General features: G+C 48.6%; 1 protein-coding gene across 1 annotated transcript; it reads left to right on the top strand.

The window, feature by feature from the left end:
• The first annotated feature begins 2,102 nt into the window (after positions 1 to 2,102).
• On the top strand, positions 2,103 to 3,834 carry LOC102012181 (G2/mitotic-specific cyclin-B1-like). Its single transcript, XM_013511379.1, is given in 4 exon segments — positions 2,103 to 2,654; positions 2,657 to 3,198; positions 3,201 to 3,299; positions 3,677 to 3,834. Coding segments are annotated over 4 exon segments (1,209 nt in total). The 5' UTR covers positions 2,103 to 2,185; the 3' UTR covers positions 3,776 to 3,834.
• The last annotated feature ends 7,990 nt before the right edge of the window (positions 3,835 to 11,824 follow it).

The raw sequence follows: 11,824 nt of genomic DNA, 5'->3' as shown, positions 1-11,824 counted from the left end.
GGTGCTGCCAGAGAGGGCATGGAAGCACCTTGCCCCTTGCCACAAGCTTCGCCCTGTGACTTTTATCTGGCTCGTCGCCTGTATATTTGGTAATGTCCCTTTAAGACATGGGTGCCTGCTAGAGTTTGTTCTTCAGTGGTCCTCAAAGGCCATGTGTTGAAGGCGTCATCCCCCACCTTGGTGCCGAAGGAAGGTGGTGGAAACCTGAAGAGATGGAGCCTGGTGGCAGATACACCCGTCCTGGGGGCTGCGTCCTTGAAGGAGACTGTGGGACCCTGGTCTTTCCCACTTTCTCTTTTGTTTCCCAGCCAAGGGGTGCGCACCCCCTGCTGCTTTTCGCTGCGTCTCCCCACGCCCATTTGATCATGGACCGGCTCTTCTGCAACTGTGAGCCAGAATAATCCTTTTTTTCTTTAGAAGTTGATCATCTCAGTTATTTGGCACAGTAACTGAATAACAGGAAGCTGACTGATGTAGTAGTGCACGTAAGCGTTTTCCTGAGTTCTCCGAGCCATTCTAGCAAATTAACCAGACCCGAGGAGGAGGGGGATCCCGGGATTTATAACCAGCTGGTCAGAGGCAAGGCTCACAACCTGCGCTTGTGACTGGCCTCTGAGGCAGGAGAGTCTTGTGGGACTGAGCCCTCAACCTGTGGGAATCTGGCGCCATCGCCAGCTAGAGAGTGTCAGAATTAAATTAAATCAAATCCCAGGGCGCCCAGCTGGTGTCTGCAGGCTAATCTGCCAGAGAATTGTTCGGGTGTATGTGGGGAGAAATCCCACGTCCATTTTGGTGACCAAAGGTAAAGTGTTAAGTGTTGTACTGAGTGACAGCAGAGAGTACGGAGGAAAAGCGCTTTGGTTTTTCTATCTCTACTGAGCCCCAAATGAGGAAATACATTTTCAAACACACTGAGAACATTTACAACAGCTCACCACCGTACAGAGAGCCAAAATCTGTCTCCCTGAGCTTCCTATCTTCTGATCCTAGTTCTGCCAGCTGGAGCCCAGAGACGTGTTACTTTCCCGGTAATAACCCTTCCAAGGTTTAAAGATAGCTTCCGTGCACCCAGGGAGTCCTGTCTCCTTCACATTCAATATTTCCATTTTCCTTCTGCAGCTCTCCCAGGACGTAGATTTCCCTTCTCTCACTGTCCAGGCTACCTCTTCCGAATATATCCAGTTGACGCCTTTATCTAAGGCCCATCTTTCATTGTAGGGGAAATTAACACTGCGCAAGGTGTTTCCCACACACTGCCTTACGTAAGCCTTGTAATTGCCTTAGGAGGCAGGCAGCCATAGCTTTATTTTATAGATTTACCTCATTGCTCTACTTGGGGCATTGGCCAGATAGGAGGATAGAAGATGACCACATCGGGGTGCGTCCTAGTGCGCTCACCAGAACAGAAAACGCTGGGGATCTGGTCGAGCAGGCAGCAGAGGTCTCCCCTTGGATGTCTAGTTGACTTCTCAGACCTACATGTCCCACACCGGTCTCTAACCCTGCACGAAAACGAGCTGTCTCCCAGTTCTCACCTCTGAGCCTGGTGTCACCACTCGCTTAGTTGTTCAGGCCAAAAACCTTGGGGTCATCCATTCCTCCTGCTCTGCCATCAGTCAGTCCTTCCAGAGCGTATTGCAAATCCGGCCACCTTTCCCAAGTCCAGGCTCCCACTGCTCTGCCTAGACCTAAGGATAGTCTTCGTAATTTATTTTCTTGCTTCTGTGGTGGTTCTCCCACATTCTCTTCCCCACACTAGAAGCAGAAGGATCCTTTTATTTGTAAATTAGATCTTGTTTCCTCTTGAAGTCGTCCCTACTGTCTTTTAGTAATTAGGATTAAATCCAGAATCTGTGTGGCTCTCAAGGTCGTGATCGGACCCCTGGCTACAGCCATAAGCTGATTCCAACACTGCACGCGTGTGCACAAACACACACACACACACACACCACTATACCTATCCCGATCCCTATCCCTCTACCTATCCCTAGTGGCTAGGGCAGTTCCTGCCACACAGAAAACCTACAGATATCTGAGTGAGTGAATAAGCCTTTGACATTCGGGGGTGCTGCAGAGGATCTGCAACTGATCTCCAGTGGTGGGTGCACCGATGCTCTCCTGCGGCTCCGGTGCTCTGCTACTGCCCGGCGAAGAGAAAGCTATGGTGCTCTGAGTCCCCGGGAACATGAAAATTGATGCTGAAAATAAGGCCCCAATTGGTGCGGCAGGTGCAAAGCATGTGCCCACGGTCGCTACGCAAGGTCTGAGGCCAAGAAGAGCTTTTGGAGACATGAGTAGCAGAGTCAGCGAGCAGCTACGAGCCAGAGTGCCTCTGAAAAAGGAAGCAAAAATAACTTCAATAACTTCAGCCACTGAAAAAGTTATTGCTAAAAAGCTACGGAAACCTCTGGAGAAGATGCCTGTCGACCCTGAACCGGAGCCTGTTAAGGAAGACAAACTCCCCCTGAACCTTTCTATTGGGGTTGGCACTCCCTGTCCAAGCCGGATGCAAACATCTGGCCGGGCCCCTGCAGAAGGATATGTTTGTCAGGCTTTCTCTGATGTAATTCTTCCAGTGAATGTTACGGATGCAGAAGATGGAGCAGATCCCACCCTTTGTGGTGACTATGTGCAAGATAGCTCTGCTCTGCTCAGAGCAAATACAGACTGGGTCGAGAAGTCCCTGGGAACATGCGAGCCGTCCTAATGGACTGGCTGGTACAGGTTCAAATGAAATTCAGGTTGCTGCAGGAGACCGTGTACATGCCTGTTTCCATTATTGATCGGTCCACGCAGAATAATCAAGTGCCCCAGAAGATACTGCAGCTGGTCGGTGTCACTGCTGTGTTTGTTGCAAGCAGATATGAGGAAATGTACCCTCCAGAAATCGATGACTTTGCTTACGTGACTGACAACACTGACACTAAACGCCAAATCAGACAGCTGGAGATGAAGATTCTAGAAGTTTTAAACTTTGGCCTGAGCCGCCCTCTATCCTTGCACCTTCTTCATAGAGCAGCTAAGATTAGAGAGGTTGGTGCTGCACAACATCCTTTGGCTGAATACCTGACAGAACTAACTACACTGGGCTGTGACTCGGGGCGCCTTCCTCCTTCTCAAAGTGCAGCAGGAGTTTTCTGCTCAGCACGGAAAATTCTGGGTAATGGTGAGTGGACACCAGCTCTGCAGCACTGTCTGTCTCACACACTGAAGAGCCCCTCCTTCCTGTAGTGCAGTACCTGGCTCAGAATATAATCATAGTGAGTCACGGGCCTACAAAGCACATGACTATCAAGAATGTCTTAGGTACTTCTCTCATTGCTGTGACAAAATACCCAACACCCAAGTTAAAGGAGGAAGGTTTATTCAGCTCGCAGTTTGTAGAGGTTTCAGTCCATCGGCTGCCTCCGAGGCAGGGTGGCACATGGCACCCTGCTCACGCGAGCAGAAGGTAGCAAAGCAACAAGGGGCAACCACAACTCTTTCTACCCCCTTCTATCTTATCCAGCTATGCAGGGCAGTAGCACTCGCACCCTTAATCCTAGTGCCCTGAGTTTAGCATTGCGCCCTGAATCAATCCTGGTGTCACACCCTCTAGATCCAGCCACCTCTGAAAAAGCCCCAGCTATGACCGCATGAGGCTCTGGGGGAGATCCAGACACAAGCCGTAACAAAGAACAAGCATGCCCCATCTCAGCGTGCTACGAGCAGCATTCTAGCACAGCTGAAGTATGCGTTAGTTGAGGATTTGGCCGAGGCTGTGGCAAAGCTGTAACCTGTGGACTGGAATACTATATCTGCAAATAATATCAGCACTCTGTGCCACCTGTACATACTAGCTGCACTTACATACTCTTTAATACAGGCTGTGGCCCTTTTTACTTTTCATACCTTGAAAAAAAATACTTTGATGTGCAAACATTGCAATGGGCTGGGACCATGAGTTCTGTCCTCAGCTCTGCAAAACAAAAATAAAAAAATCTTCATTGGCTCCCAGTTGCCTGGGGCAGGGTTTTTTACACTGGTACTCTTGACATTTTGTGCTATATACATATATGTGTATGTATACATACACACACACGTATATGTATACATATACATATACTCATTCCTGTGCATTGCAGTGTTTAGGGATACCTCTATCTTCTACCCACTACATGTTGGTAGTTTCTACCCCCACCCCGACAATCAGAAATACTGTATCTTTGTACTTTACCAGTATATCCTCAAGGGTAAAAACCCTACAACTTTTTGTCTTTGGTACTGGGAATCAAACTCAGGACCTTGAACTTGCTAGGCAGGTGCTGTGCCACTGAGCTATATCCCTGCCGCGCCCCCCCAAAAAATCCCTACAACTGAGAACCACCGGCCTCAAGCAACCAAACCCCTAAATCAGATTCACCTGAGAACTTCAAAACTAAAAGGCAAATCCCAATCTTTATAGGAGGGCCATAGACTCAGTATCTCCTGAGGCCTAGGTCCAAAGTATCTGGTCAGTGATAAGGAATGGCCCAGCCCTAGAAGGTGAACCCAAAACATTTTGTCATCTGCCCCTTTTTCCTCTCTCTGCCTTGCTTTTTCTCACCTGGTCTTCCAGCCCTACCATGCTGCTTTTGCTTCTCCGTTTCTCCACATGCATTTCTCCTTCCCTGGCACAGAGGCTGCTAGGTTGCTTGCTAATTCCCACTTCCTCTTTCTTCATTAGTAACAGAATCTTGTCGCGTTGAGTCGTGACTGTGTACCCGGTTATATAACACATTCCACAGCCTTCCTTACAGATGGTGGTGGCGTTCCCCTCCTCCCTCTCCTCCTCCTCCTCATTCTTTATTGGAAAAAAATTATACATGAGTTACATTTTGATGTCACAGGCTTCAAAAATATAAATGTTACATCTTTTAGAGGTCTTCCTCCTAGAAACGGCCACCATCAACAGTTTGGTGTGTAGTCTTCTGAGCTCTTTCTGTGAATTTAAATCTATTTTCTGCCTAGTAATCCCAATGTTTTTGATTCTCTATTTCCTAAATAATATTCACCCAGCCTTTTTCATTGAGGATTTTAAGGTACGTTTCTTTTTAAGGAATCCCTTCCTAAGGGGGAAAAAATCCTGAAATTTTAGGTTAAAGAAGTATTAGAGGGCCGGGCATGGTGGCGTACACCTGTAATCCCAGCACTCGGGAGGCTGAGGCAGGAGGATCATTGCGAGTTTGAGACCAACCTGGGCTACAAAGTGAGCTCAAGACCAGCCTGAACTGCATAGTGAGACCCTGTCTCAAAAAGAAGAAAAAAAAAAAAGAAGTATTAAGGTTCTCTGGAGAAATAGAACAAATAAGGTGTTCTAAGAGGAGATTTATTACAGGAATTGACTCATACTGTTACAGAGGCCGAGAGGGCTCATGATCTGCAGCCACAAGCAGGAGAAGCAGGAAAGCTGGTGGTGTAGGTCCCAGTCTGAGTCCAGAGGGCCAGGAGCCAGAGCACAGATGCCCACGGGCAGGAAAAGACGATGTCTCAGCTCAGCAGGGACAGCAAGCACCCTCCCTCCAGCTCTCTTTTCTTCCCAGGCCCTTAACAGATTGCACGGTGCCCACCCACACTGGTGACAGTGATCTTTTTTACTCAGCCTACTGACTCGCAATGCTGATTCCTGTTTCTTCTGGAAACAGCCTCACAGACACACCCAGAAATAACGCTTCTCAGACCACCTGGGGCTCCTTTACCCCAGTCAGGCTGACAGAAAATAAACGTCACACATCTGCCTCTTGTCACTGTCACATCCACGTGCAGCTCCGTAAGCCCAACCTCACCTCCAAACGAAGACTGACAAGGTCGCAGTTCTGCCTCATACGATGTCACTAACCCGCATCCAGCCAAATTTCTGTCTTAGTTCGTTTGAAACAATGAAATACCATAAACTGTGTACCTTAACCACAGTGAAAATTTATTCCTCACAGTTCTGGGAGCTGGGAAATCCAAGATCAAGGTGCTGGCAGATTCAGTATCCCGTCATTGACAGCATCCTTTGGCTGTAAGTTGCCATGGTTAAGGGTCAGGGTTCATATAAGGGCACTAATTCCGTTTCTGGGGCCTCCCTCATGGAGAGCACATTGCTCTTTTAACTTTAATCATGTCTCCTGAGTTTGCGTTCTTGTTTTCTGCAGTGTACTGAAAGCCCATTTTTCTTCTCGGCCAGGTGAAAGTTAGGTCATCTTGACAGTATCATTTTCAGAGAGGAAAACCTCATTGTCAGGATAGAGGTGCCTGCTGGCAAAGTAGGCAACAGGGCCATAGATCTAGGGCTGACATGTAATTTCTTTTTCGTTTTTCTGACATGTAATTTCTAGTCCAAAACAACTTAGCAGAGCTTTCCTGTATTCAAGGCATTGTTGGAGACACTGAGAAAAAAAACAAAGAAATAAGGAAGCCATCCTAGCTGTGTAAGAAGCTTGCAGTTATTTTGGAAGAATACCAACAATACAAAATTGTTTATTTCTCTATACTTAAAAACCAGAATCTACAAATCTTACGTTGTGATTTCTCCCTGTGTAAACATGAGGCTCTGATGTCTGCTGTATTTCGCTGCACATTCTAACACGGGAGCTCCAAGCACGGATTCGAGGTGAAGTAAACCAGAAAGATGACAGCAGTGAGCTGAGGGTGGCTTCGTGGTACAGCGCGTGCCTATAGCGTGCACGAGCCCCTGAGTTCTATCCCCAGCACCGACAAAACCAAAAGGCCCACAGGTTTAAGGCCATCTCTGCAATGAAGTGTGAGCTCATTTGGAAAAGAAACTGTGTCAGTTGCCGGGGTTTGATGTGAGGATTTCTATGCACTGTCAGAAGGCTTTACTGATAGAACAGGGCTGGGCGTGGTGGTACACGCCTGTAATCCCAGCACTTGGGAGGCTGAGGCAGGAGGATTGCTGTGAGTTCGAGAACAGCCTGGGCTACAAAGTGAGCTCAAGGCCAGCCTGAACTGCACAGTGAGACCCTGTCTCAAAAAGACAAAAAAAAAAAAAAAAAAAAAAAACAGAGCGGGATCAGTTGCAGAGCAATTGATGTCTCGCATTCTTGTTCCCTTCCCATTGTTCCCATTCCTTGTTCCCTTCCCTTCCCTTTCCTCCCAGCACAGGGGCAGAACAAATGCGGCAGAAAGATGAAGAGCGGGATTCCAAGCGAGAGTCAGATGTGCTCTGGCGGTGACTGAAACCCATCCTCTCTCAGCTGGTTTAACACTGGGCCCTAAAGAAGCCCGGGTTTCGCAGGTTCACGTGTGACTGCTCCAGCAGACCACTTGGCCACACCGCTGTGCTAATTGTCATACCGGTCTGAGTGTTGATAAACCATTTGGATGCTCTCAGACTTTAAGGGGAGGCGGAGTGGTGGAGGTTAGCAGTCGGGGCTGTCTGCGTGCAGCCCTTACCTTTCCCCATAGTGTGCTTCTTCCGGAGTCGGCCGCTGTCTCGTGCCAAGTTCTAGAATAGCCCGTGTTACTGTGATCTGAGCTTCTACTCGCACTCCTGCCCAGGCAAGTTTTGCCCAAATGATTTCCAGCTGTGACATGATTTAAACTTTTATTGCCTCATTATCCAAATTTCCTCACTGAAGAAAACTGAGAGAAACTGAATCAATAGTTGAAGGAAAAAAAAATCACCCAAGCCAAGAACAGTGCTGCACGCCTGTAATCCCAGCACTTGGGGGGCTGAAGCAAAGAAATCATTGTGAATTCGAGGCCAGCCTGGGCTACATAGTGAATTTAAGTCTGCCTTGGACTTGAGTCTGTCTCAAAAAACAAGAACAAACCACCCAAAATTCTTCCACCCCAACCATTGTCAATACTGGGGATGTTTCTCATTTGTCAGTATCTAAATATATGTGTATAAAACTATGATTGAGAAATATATAATTTAGATCGGTGTAAAAGGCAACTTTCATCTTGGTCTTGTCACTGTGTATCAGATTACATCTAGCTCCCTATGTCATGGATTTGCAAACATAATTTTTTTGTACACACTGAGTTGTATCTCCAGCCATTTTAAAATTTTCTATTTTGAGACGAGTTCTTGCCAAGCCACTAAGTTCCCAAAGCTAGGCTCGCACTTGGGAGTCCTCCTGCCTCAGCCTCCCACAGTATTAAGATTACGTGTGTGCACCACCACGCCCAGCTGTGAACATAATTTTTAATGGCCCACGCCATTGTTGATGGAGCCGGGTGAATGCTGGGATCTCCACAGCTCACAAATTAGGAGCTGTTGGGAGTGAAGGGAAGAAGTCAGAGAGAAAAGCCGGAAATCTTCTATGCAAGCTTCTCTCTTTAAGAGAAAAGGTAGGGTCATCTCAGAAATGTTTGGTGGCTAACAGTGTGGACTGGCCCCAGCCTGCCCAGCTGCAGCCTCAGCTGTACCACTCACTGGCTGCGTGACCTCAGGCAGGCTCTTTTGCCTTAGCTTTCCCATCAGTGAGGTAGAGATGATAATCGTTCCTTCCTCACAGTGTTTTGAGGAAGAGTCGCAATGTGCACATGGGTCAGTGCCTGTCATCATCCCAAAGGCAGTCTAAGTTGGCTACTTCCCTTAGCTATGGGAAGAGGTCCCACAGTGAGGGTGGGTGAACTGTATGTAACGCTTTTATTTTCTATGCGTCTGCTCTCATGTAACAGTTTTTATGCATTTCAATAGGGTCCTTCATTTTGCTGAGGAACAAATGTGTTGCTTCAGTATGGATATTAGAATTTAATTCCGAAGGGAAAGAAAATACACTGAGGGAAATAAAATCCTCTCATAAACTTAGCATATCATTAACTTTTTTTTTCCTTCAAAAGATGCCAGTGGCCTGATTCCTCCTGATGAAAACTCCCTGCAGCATTTTCAGGGCTTGAAGTTTTAGTGGGTAAAAGCCTGTCATGTGGCTCTCCACGCGAGCTCTGATTACTTCTACGATCCTCGCCTGCGTGACAGTCGTTTCACCCGCGATCTCTGCCAAGGACCCGGATGGGAGATCCGGCCGTGCGTTGCGTCGGCGCTCACTGGGTGGAGGGCCGGGGCCTGGGCTTCGGCTCCAACTGCTTCCTTCGTTTTTTCCCTGGCTGCATGGCTTTGGGCTAACCGCATCCCATCTCAGAAGCTCGCCTTTCTCCTCTCGAGAGCGGGTGTCTTACATAACAATCTCAGAGCGGTGACAGAGGATTCCATTCAGTATGAGGGGCTCAGTGGCAGGGTCCCTCATGCGTGATCCACAGCACCCCCAAAATTCAATACTATGCGAGGCAGTGGAAATTAAAAGCTGTCATTTGGCCCTGTCCTTCTTATCATCAGGCAGTGTGACAGCCCTCTGGAAGCCCCTCCTGGAACGGCTTTGGTTGTTTATTCTCCACCATTCCTGGCCCACAAAGGGGCCTCTGGACGCCTGCCACGTCTGATTGCTGGCGCCACGGCGCGCTGAACAGATAATTGGGGGTCAGGCTTTGTCTTCCTGCGGCTGTCATAATGGACCGCTTGTGTGTTTCCATCGCAGGGAAGTATTCCTGTTATTTTTATTGCATCCTGTTCTGTCACGTTCACACTATTGAGTGTCACTTTATTAATTATGAGTTCTAAGGGAAAACATTTCCATTTCCGCAGAGATGCACGTCTCACGTGACTGACTGGGGCTTTTTAGGGAGATGAAATGCGCTCCCCAAGAGACGGGCTCGTAGCTATAGAAACTGCAGTCTCGTCCTGACCAGTGGTGTGGCTGAGGCGGGGGCGTGCTGACTCCGGCAACTGCTTGCTTCCTCGCTGTGTTCACGATGCCCGGGTCCCTGGTGGGGTAGCACAGCCCTCCTTCCCTGTCACCAGACTGTGACTTTGGCCCTGTCGTAGCGTTAGATGTAAGACTGAAAAAGTAGTGCATCGAGAATGATGTATTTTGGTAGTCTCACACCAAACTAATCTCAGCACGAGTACAGCACCCACACACAGGGCTACTGGGGTCTGGCTGTTCATTTGTTCTAAAAACATTTATTAAATGAAAAGCTTTTCGATGAGTGTGGACACATCTGTAAGCACATCAGAATTTGCACAAAAGGTTTTTAAGTTCTGCTCTTTACTGGTATGCCTTGCACCAACTGTAAAACAGACACTGTCTAGTTTTCATTCGTTTATTTGTTACAGTAAAGAAGTGGTTTTGGTGATGTCTTCCTCTCTCTTGCCATCTTCCTGGTGAACTGCTGGTATCTGCCAAAAGGCTGGCAGGGTTTGGGGCAAACCCACACAAATACAAAAGCTGAACTTGAATCCAGCATCATTTGACCAGAATTTATTGAGTTTTGTGTTGTTGTTGTTGTTGTTGTTGTTGTTTTTTCCCTGTGTGGTCTGAGTGTGCCTATTCCAGTCTCTTGGAATACAGAAAGAAACAGAACGCTGTCTTAGTCAGCTTGGGCTACTGTAACAAAGTGCCACAGGCTGGGTGGCTTATAAATAACAAGTATTTACTTAGAGTTCTGAAGGCTGAAAGTCCCAACTCCGGTTCTGGCGAGGCCCGTTTCCAGCCTTCAGGCCTCGGACCTGTCACTGATCTGCACCTGGGTGAAAGAGGAAGTCAGCTCTCTGGCATGGTGTATGCCTGTGTGTGTGTGTGTGTGTGTGTGTGTGTGTGTGTGTGTGTGTACACGCAGGATCAAACAGTGCCCGGCCCAGCATGACTTCCTCTTAGAAAAGCAGGAGCCCTGTTCGCCAGCGCTCTACCCTCCCGAGCCAATCCTCACCTCCCAATGCCATCACCTGGGGGTTAGGGCTTCAGCAGAGGAGCCTGAGGGGCACGGCCATCCCGGGGCGGGGTAAAGGAGTCACAGGGCTCGCGGCCCGGTGCGAGCCTGCCAGGCGCATGCTCCAGGCTCCTTCGCCCCGCCGTCTCCCCGCTGGTTCTGCCCTCTGCGAGGACCAGTCGTGATTAGCTCGATTGTCTTGCGAGACACCTGGGAGATCAGAAACGCACACGTCTAGGTAAATCCGGGTGTCCGCGGTGTTGCGGGCCAGGGAGCGGCGCTGGGAAGACCCGCCCTGATTGCAGGCGGCACTGAAGGTCCCGCAGCCAGCTGGAGCAGCTGGAGGAGCACGAAGCCCAGCTGCCCTCGCGGTTCTGCGCGGCCAGTGCGTCCGTGGCTGCATCCGCACGGACTCCGGGCTCCGGACTGTCCCGCCTTTGCCCGCAGCCACGCCAGCGGCTCTGCAGGGAGCTCCGGTCCTTCAGCCTCAGACGGGGGCGCAACCCGGCCGCGCTGTTCTGAGGCTTTCAGCTTCTTAGGCTGAGCAGCTGTGGGCCCTCCGGCCCTCCAGTGTGCAGACGGTCATTGTGGGACATTCCGGCCTGTAATCCCGTAAACCAGTCGAATAAAGCCCCCTTTATAATTAAGTATAGAGATGTTCTGTTGGTTCTGTTCCTCTAGAGAAGTCTAGCCAATATGTCTTCCAAACACAGCTAAAAGGCGCCTACTCTGGAAAGATTTTCTGGTCTGCCCACCTCCAAATTTGTTTCCTTAAAACCCTGCATTAAGTTGTTGGTTTTCTTGTGTGTTCGGTTTAGTATTCTTTGATGACATAGTGTACATTTAGAACTATGCTTAACATGAAATTAATTTAGCTGGGCATTGTGGTGCACGCCTGTAATCTCAGCACTCAGGAGGCTGAGGGAGGAAGCTCGCCACCAGTTTCAGCCTGGGCTACAGACTCTATCTCAAAAAACAAAAACAAAACAAAACACAATTAATTTAACCCTTGACTGACTTACCTGATTCATCCAAAAACTAGACTCACAAGCATATTCCGTTCTGATGAGAGGTTTCTTTTTCT

Source organism: Chinchilla lanigera, unplaced genomic scaffold (genome assembly GCF_000276665.1).
Source record: "Chinchilla lanigera isolate Chin_1 unplaced genomic scaffold, ChiLan1.0 scaffold00012, whole genome shotgun sequence".
Classification (NCBI taxonomy): domain Eukaryota; kingdom Metazoa; phylum Chordata; class Mammalia; order Rodentia; family Chinchillidae; genus Chinchilla; species Chinchilla lanigera.
The sequence above is the reverse complement of the archived record's forward strand: the minus strand, read 5'-3'. Positions and strand labels throughout refer to the sequence as shown.